The 20,851-nt window shown below is 39.5% G+C and overlaps 1 protein-coding gene and 1 long non-coding RNA gene across 2 annotated transcripts in view; one reads left to right on the top strand and one right to left on the bottom strand.

Moving 5' to 3' along the window:
- Positions 1-7,865: 7,865 nt before the first annotated feature.
- LOC134676335 (uncharacterized) lies at positions 7,866-11,444 on the top strand. Its single transcript, XR_010099910.1, has 2 exons — positions 7,866-11,013; positions 11,299-11,444. It is a non-coding gene; the product is annotated as an uncharacterized LOC134676335 (long non-coding RNA).
- A 3,321-nt stretch (positions 11,445-14,765) lies between these two features.
- Positions 14,766-20,851, bottom strand: part of LOC134676595 (cilia- and flagella-associated protein 91-like) — a gene marked incomplete at its 3' end in the record, with an annotated part of 68,297 nt that continues 62,211 nt past the window's right edge. Inside the window, exons 20-23 of the mRNA XM_063534989.1 lie at positions 20,033-20,149; positions 17,673-17,792; positions 16,318-16,431; positions 14,766-15,121 (exon numbers count right to left, since the gene is read on the bottom strand). Coding sequence (XP_063391059.1) covers positions 14,766-15,121; positions 16,318-16,431; positions 17,673-17,792; positions 20,033-20,149 — 707 coding nt within the window. The remainder of the gene's footprint in view (positions 15,122-16,317; positions 16,432-17,672; positions 17,793-20,032; positions 20,150-20,851) is intronic.

The following is a 20,851-nucleotide window of genomic DNA, read 5'->3' as shown; positions in this document are numbered from 1 at the left end:
TGCTGTGCGCACCTTAGCCACTCTTACACAATTATCTCTTAAAGACCACTTTATAATCTACATCACCTATCCTTAAATACGAGTCCCTCTCCTTGCCCTTCTGGATGAGCATCCCCACGTACTCGTTTCTGAACCATTTTCATTTCCGCGGAAGTTAGTGCTGCTGTCCGTGTAATTTGCGCCAACTCTTCCACGTCTTGTGAAAAATCTTCGTACGTCCATAAGAAAGGCTTTGGTCGTTTGCGATATGGTCAGTTTAGTCAGATGCACGACTTGGTAAATTACACACGCGCATAAAATGATCCATATCATCCCTCCGAACCACAGGAAAAGAGGACCGGTTAGATCAATGAAAGATTTGAAGAAGATTTACATTTGAAGCCTGTTGGCAAAGAAATCGTGTCGAATTGTCTTTTTGGGGGGATCGAAACGAAAAAGGAACTGTTTCATACCTACGAGTTCACTGTCGCAAGTTTGGATAAGAAGTATCAATGTAGAATGACCGCGCGCGATAAGTCTAAGCTCTGCGGATATGTTCCTCGTTTAAATGTAGATCATGAGATGTTCAAAGAGTTACAGAAACATAATATCACCCTGAGCGACGTCGGCGATGCGACCGCACCTGATATCGGGCTGTTGATCGGCGCAGACCACGCAGGCGTGTTGCTCACGGAGAGTTTCGTGGAACTGAACAATAACCTCGTGGCAGTAAAGAATAAATTTGGATGGACGCTTCAAGGGCCTATCATGAACCCATGCAGTGTCTTAATGAACGCAGTATTGGAAAATAAAACTAAGTTGAAAGTTGATGACAGAGAAGTCAACATAGAAACTAAGAAAGTACTGCTCGCAAACAATACTGCAGATTATAGTACGTTTCTGTGTACACTTATTTACTTCTATAAATACATTATAAACCTAACCGGTACTCTTTTCCTGCGGTTCGGAGGGATGATATGGATCATTTTATGCACGTGTGTAATTTACCAAGTCGTGCATCTGACTAAACTGACCATATCGCAAACGACCAAAGCCTTTCTTATGGACGTACGAAGATTTTTCACAAGACGTGGAAGGGTTGGCGCAAAGTACACGGATAACAGCACTAACTTCCGCGAAAATGAAAATGGTTCAGAAACGATTACGTGGGGATGCTCATCCAGAAGGGCAAGGAGAGGGACTCGTATTTAAGGTTAGGTGATGTAGTTTATTAGACACAGATTATAAAGTGGTCTTTAAGAGATAATTGTGTAAGAGTGGCTAAGGTGCGCACAGCAGATGGGCAATAATTCACACGAGCCGTTCAACGCCTGAACCCGCATGAAACACAGGACTCTACCGAGATCTAGAGAAGAGTTTTGGGCCTCTTGCCCAAAAGGTGGGAGGATGTTGCGAACTCTTTAGATTTTTGACAAATATTTAAATTTGTATTTTTTGTGATTCTTTACATCATAATATGTCACATGTCACTCTAAAATAAATGGCTAAACGTTTCGTGGATATTTTCTTTTGGGCTATATTTTCTCTTATTTCCTTCATCCGGTCATTGTACATTGAAACTTCTTATCCAAACTTGCGACAGTGAACTCGTAGGTATGAAACAGTTCCTTTTTAGTTTCGATCCCACCAAAAAGACAATTCGACACGATTTCTTTGCCAACAGGCTTCAAATGTAAACTTTCTATTATATCGCGACGTAAATAAGTCTTCTGTGCTCCCGAATCAATAAAGCATCGTACCGGTATACATTTCTTATCGCTTATAATATTCGCCATAAACGTTTGCAACAGTATAGTACTAGCCTTATTTTGAGTTACGTTATTATTTAAGTTTGACGTTCCAACATTTGAATTTTTTTCATTTTCATTTTGACTTGACGTTTTAATGTCAGGGCACATCAATACAGAATGACGTTTGGAGCAGAAAAGGCATTTTGTGAAATTTTTGCATCTTTTCGTATTATGAGTATTATGACCCGTTTTTAAACAAATAAGGCATGCTGCCTTTTTATTTAGTACTTCCTTCCTAGCTTCATACGACATCTTGTTAGCTTTGTAGCACTCGAAGCTGCTATGCGATGCCTTTTCACACCAAACGCAACAAATCTTCTTACCTGCGTCTTCCGTTGACACCAAGCATGCCGCGGTAGGTTGAGTAGAAACGCTATGCAAACTGTCACCCGATGCTATCCCGCTACGCGCAAGCTGGATCCGCTCCTCCGACTCCACCTCGCGTTTCAGGAACTGCATAAGCCGGTTCAGATGATCGTCGCTCTTCTCCTCGAGTACGTGGGACCTCTGCCATGCTCGTAAAACAGATTCGGGCAAGGCGGACTCAACTAAAGGGAAAAGTAAAGCAGCGTATTTATCTATAGTGACACCTAAACTTTGTAGTGCTTGTAATTGCGTATTTAATTTATCGTATAAGTGGCCTAATTTATAGGAAGTATTACCTTTGGCTTGTGCTAATACAAGATTAAGCAGTTCACGCACATAAATGTCGATCAACATTTCGTCACGTGCAAACCTGGACTTCAATTGCTCAACAGCCTTCTTATAGTTAGCTCCCGACGGCGGAAAGCTCTCGACGATCTCTCGCGCTGGAGTATCTGGAACAGTGCATTGGTATAAATACTGAAACTTATCTCCGTCGTCTATAGATTCATCGTCGTCGATTTTCTGAAATTGACACCAAAAACCGATCCAGTTTTTCGTATTGCCGTCAAACTTCCGTAACTCAAATTTCGGTAGACGGAATCGTCTTGAATGACATGCAGAACTGCATGCCGACTTCTCACAACATTGATGAGACTTATCTGTATTATTCGACTCATCGCTGCCGCTAGACTTGCGAGACCTCTTCTTGCGTTCGTTCTTCCGGGAAACGTTGTCGTACATGACTTTTATACGCTCCCAGTCGCTTTCATACTTATCGCTGGTCATGCAGTCTTCATAAATTTCATCTTCAGTCATCTCGTCCGTTTTTAGCCATTGTTCTTTTATACGTTGGTCGACGTTGAACAAGGAATCGGCTCGAAGCTGGAGCTTGTTAAAGGCCGCGGTGATTTCGTCGATGTCGGTCGACTCTAATTTAGCCTCAATATCGTTTTTTGCGGTTGTGAATAGCCTCCTAGCTATACTTCTCTCTTTAAATAACTTTTCCATTATTTTACACGGTCGCCAGATGAAGGAAATAAGAGAAAATATAGCCCAAAAGAAAATATCCACGAAACGTTTAGCCATTTATTTTAGAGTGACATGTGACATATTTATGATGTAAAGAATCACAAAAAATACAAATTTAAATATTTGTCAAAAATCTAAAGAGTTCGCAACAATGCTTGTGCAATTTTGAGTAAGCGTGCACAGGTCGGATACTTGCAGTTTCCAAAATTACTCCAAATTCGATCTTATCCCAATGCCATCCTGTGATTTTTTTGATAATCTAAAATGGACCTTATTACCGAGCTACACAGTTGATTATAGGAGACTATACTGCAAAACGTAATTCAAGACCAAAAAAAGTGAGACAATGTTGCCATTGCAATAATTTGTTTCTAAAATTGTAAATTGCTTTTGATAAATATAGTGCGTCAAGCAAATCTTGTCAGTAGCAATGTAAAGCAAACTAAAGTAGGGCAACACTCAAAGAGTAGTATTGCGCTAAGAAAAGCAGCAATGTACAATGTACATCGAACCTAAACTTTTTTTCCGCTGAGCGCGCCCGTCAATTCAAATTGTCACTCGCGGATTCTCTATTGAAAATGTTTGAAATTGTTATTAATAGGTATGGACGGACAATTTAAAAGCGGTGTGTGATGTTGATAAACATGATTAACTAATTTGAAGATCTCAAAATAAAATTAGAAGTGGACTATGCCGTTAAACAAGAATGTATGGATAAAATCATTGCTTCAGCAGGTAGATGTCCTACTACTGGATTTTAATATTTTATTAGATTTCTCAGTTGCCACCGTAGGCATTGTAGGCATCTTAGCTTTGATTAAGCACAATCTTATTTAATATATTGGTATTTAATGGTGACACAGCAGAAATATCTCTTGAAATAGAATCGATTCAGAATGTAAACAAAGATGATGGCTGTCATTCGCGATCCACATTCCACAGATAAAGCACAGATGACACGCGATTTTCGAATTATTCGAACACAGTGTTGCTAGCCCGCGATTTTTCAAATTTGCCGCCGTTTGCTACTGACAAGATTTGCTTGACGCAGTATAATCACGCTAAGATAATTTATTCATTAGTAATTTTACTCCTATAGGCCAGTCATATTTAACACAAAAAATTGCTAAATTCGCAAGCGAACGGCTAGTTCTGATTTTTTAATATGTTGTTAGGATCACTACCAGCATTGTAAATCCAAGTTTGCAGCTTCGAAAGACCTGTGCTAACTTTGCACCACTCGAAAAACCGCGAAATCTTCATACTTTTTTTAGTATTCTCAATATAGCTCCTAAACTATTCATGTTTTACCAAAAACGTCTATGAACAAACTAAAGTTAACTAAAATTGCTACAATTTAAGACCAGAATCAATTCTGTGAGTTCAATACTTACCGAGATACTGCTCTGCAAAAATGGGCAATTTTATCCAGTATAGCGAAATTTTAAGATTTGTTCTAATTTCGACCCCGAAATCAGGGAAAATACTCATTTTACGGCTAAAATAATAAAACGATGTTCTAGAAAATGTAATTAGGGGAGACCGAGGTCAGTTGTGACAGAGGAGAGTTGTGACATTGTCGATTTTTTGGAATCTATTAACTAGAAACTAGGTCGCAACAGTGTGAGTTTGTTAGCTCGTAACTTGAACTAACAAACGCTCGCTATTGCGACCTAGTTTCTAGTTAATAGATTCCAAAAATTTTACGATGTCACAACTCTCCTCTGTCACAACTCTCCTCGGTCTCCCCTACCTTTAATTGAAGCACAGAACGACATCTCTAGACCATACCGTTTATCTTATCTTATTGTATTCGGGGGCCCTTGCGGATACACTTCGACCCATAGGGATTTTTTGTGCAATTACCCCCTAGAGAAAATCCGTGAACTACTCAAGAGCTTTTCCCACCATATCCATGTGTCGGATGATGGAGCTCATGGGTAGCGTTTTGAAGTCCTTTGGTATACCGTTTACACACAAATCTTAAAAGTCCAAAAAATAGGAAAACTGCTTTTTTCGCAAATTTGCTCTGCTTAGTTAGCTCCACCCCCCACGGCATTGTTCACAGAAGAGGGTTCGTTGTTCGACTCAGCTTTCACTCCGCTACCTCAAAGCATCTCAGTAGGAGCCGACATGATTGTTGTGGTAGATGGGTGTTTCTTACTGCACAAGGTGATATGGCATCGTAACAACTCCGTGAGGAATATCGTTGCAGGGTACGTCAAAAGTGGCAGTGGTGACTCTGGCCCCATACAATATTCTTCAACTTCATTTAATCGCGGAGATTTGGAAGTTCCTCCAGGATTCGAGTTGTTTCTCCCCGCCTTCACTGGGTGTGACACTACCTCTGCCCTTTTCTGGCATGTGAGGAACAAACTGTGGAGCGCCGTTAAGAAGAACGTTGAGCTTATCACCATAGCTGAAGTATTCCTGCAACCTAATGCAGCCTACCCAGCCATCGCAGATGCCGGAGCAAAATGCCTAGTAGCTTTATATGGAGGGGACTACACAAAAAATACACTCCATGCTCCATAGCTTACGCTACAAAAAAAATATAAAAACAGCCGCCTTCGCTAAGGTTGACTTGGCCCGTTTACCTCCAACGGAAGATGGTGCAACATTCCATGCTTACCGAACTTACCACCAAATTCAGAAGTGGTTGGGGGTGGAAAACGATGCAACTCAATGGGGATGGGAAAAGACCAAACATCATCATTCTCATTCCAATAAAAATGACGAGTGAAGTAGTGGCACCTCCGGTCCTTTTGAAATTTTGCGGGTACAAGACAGGCTGTAGCGGAGGCGGCTGTACCTGCATAAAAGTAGCAGGCCTTAAATGCTCAGAGTTATGCAAATTTTTCTCCGGTGTCTCTTGTCACAACGTCGCCAAGCTTCAAATCGCAGAAGAAATTGAAGACGACGTCGATATGCCTATTTTTTAGACTGAATTATCTCAAAATGAACAGCTCTAACTAAATGTTATTTTTGATATCTTTTAAATATGTTTAATAAATATTTATAATTCATACTACCCTCAAACCATTGTGAGAACTAAACAGAGCAAATTTGCGAAAAATGCTTAGTGAGTAAACGGTACCCACAGTCAAGCGATATCATTGTTTGCTGAATATTAAAGGTAATTACATTTGCTACAACATCGTTTTATTAAATTACCCGTAAAATAAGTATTTTTTTCTGATTTCGGGGTCGAAAATTGCCCGAATGTTAAAATTTCACTATACTGGATAAAATTGCCCATTTTTGCAGAGCGGTATCTCGGTAAATATTGAACTTACAAAGTTGATTTTAGTCTCAAATTGTATCAATTTTAGTTAACTTTAGTTAGTTCCTAGACCTTTTTGATAAAAAATGCATAGTTTAGGATTTATATAGAGAATACCAAAAAAAGTACGAAGATATCGCGGTTTTTTGAATGGTGCAAAATTAGCACAGGTCTTTCGAAGCTGCAAACTTGGATTTACAATGCTGGTAGTGATCCTAACAACATATTAAAAAATCAGAACTAGCCGTTAGCTTGCGAATTTAATGTTCGATATGACTGGCCTACTACTATTTAAAAAAGTACTTTTATTTATTTGTACATAAATACAAGACGCGCTAGTAAAAAAGTGGCAACATTTCTTACTTTTTTAACCGACTTCCAAATCCCAAAGGAGGAGGTTATCAATTCGGTTGTATGTTTTTTATTTTTATTTTTTTTATTTTTTTTTTATTTTATATGTTTGTTACTCCATATCTCCGTCATTACTGGACCGATTTTGAAAATTAATTTTTTGATTGTATGTATATGCATACAGATTGGTCCCGTTTTTGTCAAAATCCAGTTCTGATGATGGGATCCATGAGGAATCGACGGAACTCCTCAAATCTTAAAGGCATACATATGGTGATTTTTGTGTTTTTATCAACAAATCAAGCATATACATTCAAAAACGTGACATTTGATGAAGTGGAACTGCTGATGTTGATCAGAACGGAACTCTTCAACGACGCATAGTTCACCTTTGGCGATTTGTCCTCTTCGTTATGTTTGTTAAGCAAGTTAAGTTTTTAAGCCACAATTTTATCCAGCTTGAGTTCTGATGATGGGATCCATGAGAAATCGAGGGAACTCCTCAAATTTTAAAGGCATGCGTATAGAGATTTTTGTATTTTCATCAGAAAATCAAGCATTTTCATTACAAACTGTCGCATTTGATGAAGTGGAACTGCTGATGATGATCAGAACGGAACTCTTCAACGACGCATAGTTCACGTTTGACGATTTGTCCTCTTCGTTATGTTTGTTAAGCAAGTTTAGTTTTTAAGCCACATTTCTGTCAAGCTCGAGTTCTGATGATGGGATCCATAAGGAATCGAGGGAACTCCTCAAATCTTAAAGGCATACGTATAGAATTTTTTGTATTTTCATCATAAAATCAAGCATTTACATTAAAAACTGTCGCATTTGATGAAGTGGAACTGCTGATGATGATCAGAACAGAACTCTTCAACGACGCATAGTACATGTTTGGTGATTTCGAATTTCGATTTTGACTTGGACTGGGACCCGGACTCATACCCGGATCCGGTTCGGACCCGGACTCGGACCCGGACTCGGACCCGGACCCGGACTTGGACCGGGACTCGGACCCGGACTCTGACTCAGAGACCCGGACCTTGACCCGGAAAACCACTATGATACCTAAACTAAATAAACCACTATGATTACCTACCATAAAATGTGGGTATGATGAAGCCAAACCCCTCCCGCTCAAACTCCCGTACACCGCACCGCATGCGCCGTTAAGTGGGTTAGGTTAGGTTTGAACTGCGATCCTCACAGAACCGAACAAAAGTGGGTTAGGTTTGGTTAGAACTGCGAGTCTTACAGAAACGAAATGCTACTAGAAAAGTGGGTTTGATTAGGTTCGAACTGCGATCCTCACAGAACCGAACTGCTATCAGAGAAGTGGGTTAGGTTAGGCTAGATAACTACGACCCTTACGGAAACGAAATGCTACTAGAAAGTAGGCACTGGTTTTACTTCCTTTTCTACATAGTGCACCATCTACCACCTTCTTTCAATCTTTCACCGGGCCCCATAGAAGTCGGTTTTTTTTTCTTAAAAATTATTTGGTCTTGAATTACGTTTTGCAGTATAGAGAAAACGGTACCAAAGATACCTATAAAGGCCTATGCGATTAACGGTACTGAAACTTCCTGCATATTATCATTTTAATAACTAAATGTGAAGTAGAATAATAGTGAAACAATCCTGCCGGCCTAGCCAAGGTTACAATCGCTATCGCTTCGACAACGAAAACTTTGTCTCTCTATCACACTTCCATATTAGTGCGACAGTGACAGTTGCGTTTCGATCGCTACGGAGCGTAAGCGATCGGCATCTTGGCTACGCGGCCTGATCGAAAAGCGTTTATTACATCTAACCAAACGCTGGGTACTTTTTATATTGTAGGGAGGCCGACCTGGGGGGCTACCGCGAAAACCGAATTTCGAAAATTGCGGCGATGTTACTCTTTTACTCCAATGAAGGCGTAATAAGTGTGACAGAGAAAATTGCCCGCAATGTGCGAACTTCGATTTTCGCGGTTATGCCCTGCTTTAGTACAAAATATGCCCGGCGACCATGTGAATGTGATAAACGCTTAACCCCAAGTTATTTAAAGGGCACAATCAGCAGGGAATTTGTCCATTAAAATATCTATTTAAATTTAATATTAATATTGTTAGTTTAGTCGCATATTACGCTATACACATCACACCATTATATTTTATAGGAACAAAACTATATTTATTGGCTTGTAATATTTGAACATGAATTCCACTTTGATGTTGTTCAAACGACTTTGAGGTAAGATAAACGTCACTTTGATTTTGAGGTAATAATGTTTACCCAGTTTACCTCAAGATTAACTGAAAATGGTGAAAGCATGAACTTTACAAACTACTTACGGGTATATCCTCTAGCCGCCCAGAGGGCTGTAAAAAGGTCTCATGCTCCATTCTAATTTGAACTTTATGTCGAATGAATCAAAGTTTCATTTTGCTTGGCAAGGTTTGACGTATGGGCGGCTAGAGGATATAAATATTCTGTATCGATACACAACTAGACAACAAATTTTACAAGTGAATATATATGTTATAATAAAACTGGTGTACAAATATTTCAAGCCATAGTAATATGTACTTCACTCGCGTAAGTAGATTACGTACGTAGATTTTATATGTTAAATTAAGTTGCAAATATCCTACTATTGCTATAAGATTGTATGTCCACGTGTCGGGTTGTCTATCTCGCGGGCGACATACTGTCACGGTGTCGCGGCGCTCCTGTGCTGGTCGAGAAACTTTCATGTATATCATTACACTAAAAGATGGTCTCTTAATCCTACTACGGCTTAAGTATGAAACAGTTTTAAATGAAATTTTGCTTTTAGCTTTCAAGTACCCACTTTAATAATGATAGACTTGGCGCGTGGACCCTACCGAAGAGTTACTATTTCAAGTTTCTTTCCCTTGGCTGTGATAAGTTTTCTACTATATACAAAATGCTTCTTAATGGCTACTTTCATAGATAGTACTTTCAATTTTAAATTGTAATAGACAGACCAGGAATCTACGCTGTTACGGCAAAACAGCGTATCTTATTATATAGCAGAGTTCGGACAATTCATCGCAAAAATAAATATTGTATAGAACATGATACAATTTTTGTAACAATTATAAACTGCAGTTTTTGAGTATAATCTGGAAATTTTATAAAGATACTGTGTACATAATATGAGTTATACGATCATAATGTAAATTCATAAACTAAACTAAACTAATAAATCTTGTCCTATTTGAAGATATAAATGATTTTTGATGGTTTTGCGATGACTTGTCCGATCACTGCTTATTTGTATTACTGATATTACTTATTTCCTATACATTGTTTTGGCGTAACAGAACAGGAATAAATATGTTGAGCATCAAGACCTGGTAATTTTAAAATGAAGAAATCTTTCGACGAATACAATTCAGTGAAACATTTGGTAAATTAAAAGCTCAACATTTTTATTGGACGATTTATTTCGAAGAAAATTGTGAATTCGAAATAGATTTTATACATTACTAAACAAATCTAGGACCAGTGTCGTCGGGTGACAAGCAAAAGTCACTAAGTACTATCAAAAAATTAAAGTAACAATGCACTTTATTACACTTGTAACACGGTTTATTGTCCAATAATTTAAATGGTGTTAGTTAGTGACTTTTGCTTGTCACCCGACGAAATCCAAACTTTTCTTCGAAAAAATCTTTTCTGGCAAACGATTTATATTAAAACTTGGAATTGACAATTTTGTTGACAGCTATTAATAATTAGTCATTTTGTATTTTTCGGTATGAGATGCATTTTCATAATAAAAGCTAGAACCATATATTATGTATGTACCTAAACAAAAAGGTTAACTTCAAAGATTCATATAATTGTTACATGGCTGGTAGCGACTGTACATACAATAAAACAAGATATAAAAGCTGTAACATATCTCTGACGTCAACTGTATTGAATCAACATCACTCGAGAATAAATCGAGATAACTTTCACTTTGAGGTAACTCCTTGAGTTAAAGTTGAGGTAATCCCAATTTAACCTCAAAATTATAATTTAAGTAAGTATTGCACCGTTATACTAATTGTAAAATAAGCTTTATAAAATGAGTACGCAACTTTTGCCTAATATTGCGAATTTTTATAGACATGTACGGTGGTGGTACTGGTGCTCGACGCGGTCCCAGTACATGTCATCTTGAAACTAGTAGTAGTAGTAGTAAAACACTTTATTGTACAAAAATAAAAACAAAACAGTAAAAAATAACATTCGTCATTCGTGAAACCAGGCGTGGCTCACTCCGCGATTTCGTCGCTTTGCTACAGGTAGCTAAAAGTTCATCCGTTCGACCCCAATTTTGGGGTTTGCCATAAGCCGCGCGTGGCGCTGTCGCCACCTAGCGGCCATATCTGTGCTGATCGTGACAGACGCGTTTTGTTAGAGAGTGAGTCTTCTATACCTAGTACTATTATTTATTCTGTGGTGAAACTAAAGTAATTGTCAATAGAGGTGACAGCACGGTGTCATCTATTGGGCATTAGCATGTCGAGCACTAGTACCACCACCTTATGGATATTTATTTTATACCGATTGTCGATACTGCCCATGATTTCGAGCAATAAAATAGATATAAATAATAATAGTGTTTACATTCTTTACCTGTTATGCTCATGGGAGCATGGGGTCCGCTTGACAACTAATCCCAAGAATTGGCGTAGGCACTAGCTAGTTTTTACGAAAGCGACTGCCATCTGACTTTTCAACTCGGAGGATAAACTTAGGCCTTATTGGGATTAGTAGTAGTAGTAGTAGTAAACTCTTTATTGTACAAAAAGACATATTAAAAATAACATACAATTAGCAAGAAGTACAAAGGCGAACTTATCCCTTTGAGGGATCTCTTCCAGTTAACCTTTGAGTATTAGAGGTCGGTTTTCTCACGATGTTTTCCTTGCGACTGGTAGAGGTAGATATCAAATGATATTGCGTAAGTACATAAGTTCCGAACAACTCATTGGTACAGTCGCCATCAGATATATCGGAGCGGCCAAGGTGTTCACAATATCTGAACACGCACTCTAACGCCTTGACAATAGAGGAGTGTTCAGATGATTGTGAGCACCTTGGCCGCTCCGATATATCTGATGGCGACTGTACGAGCCGGTATTCGAACCCACGACCTCCGGATTGAAAGTCGCACGCTCTTACCGCTAGGCCACCAGCACTCTATCGTGTAAGTTTATGATAGCGTTATTTATTAAGAGAAAATGGCAGAAGTTTTAAGAAATAATATACGGTATTTCGTTATGGCATCTTTATTGACTCATTAATTTAATTATCGTAATTTTTGACATTGTTTTAAAAGACATATGAAATGCAAATACAATGGATATTGACTAGAAAACTGTAAAAATAAATTATCAATAAAATATAAACTAACTAGGAGTACCTTAATATAGTAATATTATTAAATTTAATATGAAAAAAAAAAATATCTAACCCTTTGAATGCCACGGCTATCGTGCGCGGCCCCTTATAGGCTGAGCCTTGTCGGAATAAACGAAAGTTGAATTTGGCAAAGAAAAAAACCGGCCAAGTGCGAGTCGGACTCGCGCACGAAGGGTTCCGTATCATAATGCCAAAAAAACAAATAAAAGCAAAAAAAAAAGCGGTCACCCATCCAAGTACTGACCACTCCCGACGTTGCTTAACTTTGGTCAAAAATCACGTTTGTTGTATGGGAGCCCCATTTAAATCTTTATTTTATTCTGATTTTAGTATTTGTTATTATACCGGCAACCGAAATACATCATCTGTGAAAATTTCAACTGTCTAGCTATCACGGTTCGTGAAATACAGCCTGGTGACAGACAGACAGACGGACGGACGGACGGACAGCGAAGTCTTAGTAATAGGGTCCCGTTTTACCCTTTGGGTACGGAACCCTAAAAAAATAATCTAACCCTTTGAATGCCACGGCTATCGTGCGCGGCGCTTTATAGGCTGAGCCTTGTCGGAATAAACGAAAATTGAATTTGGCAAAGAAAAAAAAAATAGATAAAGTCCTCAGTTTTAGTACTGAAACGACTCTTATTTTCGTAGTCGCCATCTAGCATCGAGTAGCGGAATTATCACTATCAGTAGGAGCATTCCATGAAATTGTCTACCGTTGTCCCGTATAAACGCGAAGTTTCTGAAGATTTAAAAGTATAAGAGTTTCTTTTCCTATGACAAATAGTCAAAAATATGCACAGAAAAATAATCGCCTGCTTTAAATGCCGAGAAAAAAGTCGCAACACAGCAAATAAAATGCGTTTGTACGGGACAGCCCGTGGAATGCTCAAGTACTGCTACTTGACAATAGATGTCCCGACGACCGAAAAGTCTAATGCACAACAATTTTCAGCTAAAATTATAACTGGATTAACCGGAACTCTATTTTCAACTTCTGCTTTTAAGGGGTCATCCATTAATTACGTCACACGAATTTCTAGAGTTTTTTACCCCTCCCCCCTCCTTGTCACACTTGGTCACATTTGGCAAACCCCTCCCCCCTAGTGGGACGTCACATTTTTTCTACGAAATCGCCAAATCGAATTAAGTACGTACCTAAGTATTATTAATATTTTATCAATATAAATGTTAGTATAGTAATTTTATAACCCAAAACTGCTTAGCAAAGAAAATTAAACGAATAAAAACGATTATCGTTTTAAGAACTTGTTATTTAAATGTACAGCGAATAAAATAATTTAATTTAATTTTCGGTTACTGATGAAGTTAAAGTGACGTCACAAAGTTTGTGCTTCTCCCCTCCCCCATGTCACAATATGTCACATTTTCCTGACCCCCTCCCTCCCCCTAAACGTGTGATGTAATTAATGGATGACCCCTTAATATTACTTGTAAATTTTCGTTCAATACAATTTTCGTGGGTCGCGACACTAGATAATTCTAGTATCGAGTGTACTGATAATTCCGCTACTCGATGCTAGATGTCGACTGCGAAAATAATAGTCGTTTTGTTATCAAGACTGACCTATTTTTTTTTTTAAGTATAATAGTCTCTTTCTAACCCTATGTGTTAGAAAGAGACTTCCGCTTGTAAATTGTAACTTGTAGCTTTGTAAAATAGGCCACTGATGTATGAAGTGAGCACTCTATTTTTACTATATTTCTCTTATGATATTGGGTTGTAGCCGCCCGCGTCTGTTGACGTCACAGACAACATCCACCAGACAGCATAGTCGCGCTACCCCCTCTGCCATGCATACGGTAATTTTACTCCATGTTTGAGTCGAAAGTGTCTTTGTGTGACGTAACGTCCGTGTCTTTGAACGGACCAATCACGGCACGGGACTTCGCTTACCTCGTCCCGCGCACCCCCGCATATTTGGTATCATCGGTTGCATGAAATAATTGCTCTCGGTCTAGAGGATTCCTTGTCTATGGTTGACGTGTTTAGCGGTCAAAGGGTTAAACATTCTGACGTCCATCAGTCTAACTTGGTGTTGATGACCTCAGAACTGGAATCGGAGTCATCATCATCACCCACGTCATCTGGAATAAGTAAACTGAATTGAAATTATTTATTTCAGACATAGAATCCATAGTGTTACTACAAAGTAAGTATATAATAAAAAGGGCAAACTGATCATCTCTCTCTAAGCATCATCGAGACGATTCTCTTTCCCATAACCGCATGGAAATCGTCTGTATACAGTGTGGAAAGATAAGTCGGGCCCTGGAGGGAGACTACCTTAAATCCTGCATTAAAAGATTTTTCTTTTTTTTCTTCAATTTGGCTTGTCTAAAAAAATCTTGAGTACTAAATATTAGATTTTATGGATATTTTATACGACAGACGAGTATAAGACCTAATGTTTCTTGGAGAAATGTTATCATTAACATTAACTGTATCGACTAGTAAATAAAATTGCGAGTATTTATTTTTTTGGAATTTTTAGTAGGTTCGAGTCCCGGGCGAGGCAAGTGAGTTTTACAAAACATTTGAATGCAGTTTTGTTTCTTTTTAAAAATGAAGGAATGTCTCCTTTAAGTAAAATGAGCCATCTTAAGGATTTAAGGTAATTTCCCTCCAGGGCCCGACTTATCTTTCCACACTGTATATATCTTCGACTTGAAATACGTGAGTGACCCGTATAATTATTATAACCAGTGAGTGACCAACCTGGCGAGCTCCCGGCACTGGGCGGGCTGGGTGAAGGGGTCGGTACATCGCACTTGCAGCGCAGCATCTCTTCCAACTTCCTCACCTCTGATGGTAGCATCTGTTTTTCTGTCTCCGATATGTCACCTGAAAATGTAATACGCGCTTGAATTCTGAATACTCCTTTAATTCCTTAGAACATTTAATAACTGGAGTCGCCTTAATAGTTCGTTTTTTTAGCATTAGAAAGAACTTGAAAGAAGGTAAGCGATCTTGACATGTCTTTTAATTGAGTAACGCTTTTTAAACATCGTATCTATTACTTATGAAAGCAGAAGAATATAAATGATCGTATTAGATTCCTATTTGTTACATATTTGCCCTAACTTACTTTTAAAATGTGTTTTTCAATTAAAAGACACATCAAGATTGTTTACCTTATTTCTAATGATAAAAAAAACCGGGCAAGTGCGAGTCGGACTCGCGCACGAAGGGTTTCGTACCATAATGCAAAAAAAAAAAGCAAAAAAAAAAAGGTCACCCATCCAAGTACTCACCACTCCCGACGTTGCTTAACTTTGGTCAAAAATCACGTTTGTTGTATGGGAGCCCCATTTAAATCTTTATTTTATTCTGTTTTTAGTATTTGTTGTTATCATCATCATTAGGCCTTGTGCATCTTTACAGATGATTTAAGCAGCATCTATGACTTATTAACTAGCGACAGCGTCGCTCGTGGCTATATAACCCGATCCTTGAACGGCACAGTCGTTATAGCGGCAACAGAAATACATCATCTGTGAAAATTTCAACTGTCTAGCTATCACGGTTCGTGAGATACAGCCTGGTGACAGACGGACGGACGGACGGACAGCGAAGTTTTAGTAATAGGGTCCCGTTTTACCCTTTGGGTACGGAATCCTTGAATTAGACAGTTGAAATTTTCACAGATGATGTATTTCTTTTGCCGCTATAACAACAAATACTAAAAACAGAATAAAATAATGATTTAAATGGGGCTCCCATACAACAAACGTGATTTTTGACCAAAGTTAAGCAACGTCGGGCGTGGTCAGTACTTGGATGGGTGACCGTTTTTTTTTAATTTTTTTACGTTTTTTTTTTACTATGGTACGGAACCCTTCGTGCGCGCGTCCGACTCGCACTTGCCCGGTTTTTGTGGTACCGTTCTGAGAACTCAGAACAGAATACTGTATTGTAGTTACTTGTATTGTAGTAAACTCGACTGTCCGTGTCTGTGTGTCCGTTTGCCTGTTGTGTCCTGTTTTGGTATCGTTTTGAGTATTGTTTGTGAGCAAACGTGAATACTGTATTGTAATTACTTGTAGCAAACTTGATTCTCCGTGTGTCGGCGTGCTCCTCGCAGCGGCAGCGCGGGTCGCGGCGCGCCTCGGCCAGCTCGCGCGCGCGCGCCCCCGACGGCAGCTCGGGCCGCGCTGGCAACCGTTACATCATTTATTACATTATTATAGTGCGTAGCTTTCGAACAGAGCCCGATGGCTAAGCCTATTGTTTATTGTTAAGTAAAATCGCACGTGCTACTTACCTGCAAAAAAGGGTCTTCATTATTCTATTTGGCACCGGAGCGCGGGCTAGTCCGACGCTCAAAAAGCCAGTGTAGGTGCGCTCTCCGATAACGCGCCTCTGTTACGCATCTCGAAGACACACTTTAGACTGGTTATGCGTTCGACTCGCCGGCACTCAGTTAACCGATGTACCGGATTGCCGGCGAGTTGAACGGACCACACATATCGTAACAAAATTAGTTCATTTTGAATCTTATTGCAATTTCCATAGGAGCCGTAATTCAATGCCCAGGTAAAGTGAACGAACGATTTTCTATGCAGGTGGTTGTGGCACGTGGCACGAGCGGTTTTACTTAACAATAGACAATAGGATTAGCCATCGGGCTCTGTTTGAAAGCTACGCACTATACCAGACAATTTTAATAACAAAACTTCCGTGAGACACAGACATATTAAATATATTAAAAACGGGCCACTCACGTACAGCGTAGCGGGGCGTAGCTGCGGCCCGCAGTCTGCGCCGGTCCGTCACCGTAAACGCAAGCTCCTGATGACACTCCTCGGTGCGAAGTGAAACATGTCGAGCGTTTTTCGACTTAAAATACGCGAGTGACCCGTTTTTAATATATTTAATATTACCAGACACTTTGTAAAATACTTAAGAGCCCATCAACGTGCACACTAGCGCCACAGCTAAATAATCGTGATTAGTTAAATTTAACGAAAGATATTGAAACAAGGGGGAAACGGGGGGAAGGGAGTGCGTTATATCGCCGTTAAACGTAAGTTTGGCGAACCTAATATAAGTTTAAAATGTACCATAATTTTCTGAATAAAAAAAATTAAAAGAAAGAAAATAAATTTCACCACTGATAACGGGGTTTAGTTATAAGCACAGACAAAACATCCTCCAGACTTAGCATAGTCGCGCTACCCCCTCTGCCACGCATACTGTAATTTCACTCCATGTTCGAGTCGAAAGTGTCTTTGTGTGACGTCCGTGTCTTTGAACGGACCAATCACGGCACGGGACTTCGCTCACCTCGTCCCGCGCACCCCCGCATTTTTGGCATCATATCGGTTGCATGAAATAAGTACTCTAAACTCGGTCTAGAGGATTCCTAGTCTATGGTTATAAGTATTACTCATACCGTGTACCGTCGGGGGCTCCGTACGCTCCAAAGCGTCCTCATGTATACGCCGCATCACATATCCGTAGTCGCGCCGCGGGCGAGCTGGCGCCATGGTCACGCCGGTGGCTAGGTTCAACACTGAAAAAGTATATAAATCGAGTCATTATACAGCATGTAAATAGTAGATTGTTAACCAAGGGTGGAAAGTGATCCATTTCACCCGAGATATTTTGGCGCTCGAACGAAAAGAGAGCGCCAATAGTTCGAGGGTGAGATGGTTACTTTTACCCGAGTTAAACACTCGACTTTTCATTTCGACTATGAGGAAAGTCAAACACAAGAAATGTAGGTTGATTATTGGTAATATTATCATTACATTACATTCATTCTTTCAGTTTTACTTTTTTTTAAAGCGCGTATACATTGAGGCCGTTTCAGATACATCCCAATTTAAGATCGGATTGTCTATGGTTTTCGATTTTTATTCGATAAATGTAAACGGCCAATCTCAGTCATGCGGAAGTTAATATGAGAGCTTTTAACTAAATAATATGCTGTTGCTCGAAATAAAAATTAAAAAAAAAAATTACTTTCCACCCTACGGTGGGAAATGACATGTTCCACCCGGTTATCAGCCTATGAAAGGTGAATTTTCCGAACAGGAGAGATGAAAAAAAAATTGACTCTCCAATAGGAAATTTCAACATCAGACCAGCAAAATGTATGAAGCATCCATTTTTATCCGCGTTGTCGGGGTTGGTCCCATAGTAAAAGTTGCTCAGTATGCCCTAAACATAAATACTGTATATTAGTCATTATATTTTTCACCACACCAGATGGTAAAGGCTCTCTTGATTGTTCAAAAACCGTTGACGTATATCTCAGGAGAGGCCTTACGGGCAATAAGAATGGGGCATGAATGTGTGTGACACCGCTACAACGCGATTGGTTGACGAGTTCGCATCACGCGCGCAATTATTCGCAACTAGTTGCATTAGACTACACGATTGTAAAACAAATAACTTTCGATTTGATGTAACGCTTAGAAATATTAGCTACATATATCTTAACGAATAACCCCCTTACTCATAAACATTAACTAAAGTTGACAAGCCGATAATGGAGCATTCCATGAAATTGTCTACCGTTTGTCCCGTACAAACGGGAATTTTCTGAAGATTTGCAGATATAAGAGTTTCCTTTTCTATAACAAATGGTCAAAATAGGCACAGAAAAATAATCGCCTGCTTTAAATGCCGAAAAAAAAGTCGCAACACAGGAAATAAAATGCGTTTGTACGGGACAGCCCGTGGAATGCTCCTAATAATCGTTTGTCATCATACCTTCTCTTCTTTATTTGCCATGCCCTAACGGACGTCGGCGACCACCTTTGCCATCTCTCTCCTGCTCTTAGCCATTCTTGCCAGCGTGGCTGCGTTATCCATGTTCGTCCATTTTTTTATGTTGTCAAGCCAGTTGACCCTCCTTCTTCCCCTTCCCCTCTTGCCATCAATTTTTCCCTCCAATATTAACTGTAGTATATTATATTTGTCATTTCTGTATATGTGTCCAAAATAAGATATTTTCCTTCTCTTTACTGTGATCAAAACCTCTAACTTTTTGTTCATTCTTTTAAGTACTTCCACATTCGTAACTCTATCAGTCCAGGAGATTTTTAACATACGCCTATATAGCCACATTTCGAATGCCTCTATTTTCTTTTCCATAGCTTTATTAAGAGTCCACGTTTCGCAGCCATAGAAAAGTACTGATAGTACATAGCACTTCACAAGTCTCCAACGAAGCTTTAGGTTGATATCCTTGTTGGAGTAAATAGACTGCATTTTTATAAAGGCATTTCGCGCAATCTCTATCCTGACACGTATTTCCTGCTCCATATCCCAGTTCTCGTTCAGCCAGCAGCCCAGATACCTGTACTTTTGTACCTTTTCTAATGGTGTATTATTTAATCTTAAAATGTGTGGAGTTGTATTAGATTTGCTTACTACCATAAATTTAGTTTTGCTAATGTTAATTTTCAACTTGTAATAATTTATTTTGGAGTCTAAACGATTTAATAGATGTTGTAGTTCTTCAGGACTATTAGCTAGCAGGACGGTATCGTCTGCATATCTTAAATTATGGTCATCATACCAATACTTCGGAAAAGGAGAAACGATTGTTCATCATCATCATCATCTCAGCCATAAGACGTCCACTGCTGAACATAGGCCTCCCCCTTGGACCTCCACTCGTACCGGTTGGAAGCGATCCGCATCCAGCGTCTTCCGGCAACGATTGTTATCGGCTTGTCAATTTTAGTAAACGTTTATGAATAAGGGGGTTAATCTTTAATTATGTAGATAAAGTACACTGACCGTGTTCGAGCAGGTCTCTGGCCTCCAGTTCGCCTTCCAGCCTCTCTCGCAGGGTCCCGGCGTACTCGCGCCGGATGTACTGGCGGTCGCCGTACCGACGACGAGCCTCCAACACAGCTGGAACATCAATAAATTATTAAGGCCCACTTGCACCATTCCACTAACCTGGGGTTGACCGGGTAAACCTGGCGTTGTCATGGTTACCAGTACAATTTGACACTAGGTTAACGGTTTAACCGCTTAATTCCGGGTTAGTGGAATGGTGCAAGTGGGCCTTATCGTCAGATCTTGGAATTGATCATTTGGGCTTGTGGGGGTCAAAAACCGGGCAAGTGCGAGTCGGACTCGCGCACGAAGGGTTCCGCACCATAAAGCAAAAAAAAAACGGAAAAAATGCAAAAAAAAACGGTCACCCATCCAAGTACTGACCACTCCCGACGTTGCTTAACTTGGTCAAAAATCACGTTTGTTGTATGGGAGCCCCATTTAAATCTTTATTTTATTCTGTTTTTAGTATTTGTTGTTATAGCGGCAACAGAAATACATCATCTATGAAAATTTCAACTGTCTAGCTATCACGGTTCGTGAGATACAGCCTGGTGACAGACGGACAGACGGACGGACGGACAGCGAAGTCTTAGTAATAGGGTCCCGTTTTACCCTTTGGGTACGGAACTCTAATAGCCGAAAACAGCGTGATTTGTGCACAACCCCATTTCATGATTCATGATGTGCCAAACATTTCGTGAAATGATCGGTTGGTCATCATGAAATCATGAACATCATGAATTGTTAAACCTAATCTATGATCTGGCCACG

This window comes from Cydia fagiglandana, chromosome 24, assembly GCF_963556715.1.
Source record: "Cydia fagiglandana chromosome 24, ilCydFagi1.1, whole genome shotgun sequence".
NCBI lineage: Eukaryota > Metazoa > Arthropoda > Insecta > Lepidoptera > Tortricidae > Cydia > Cydia fagiglandana.
The sequence above is the reverse complement of the archived record's forward strand: the minus strand, read 5'-3'. Positions and strand labels throughout refer to the sequence as shown.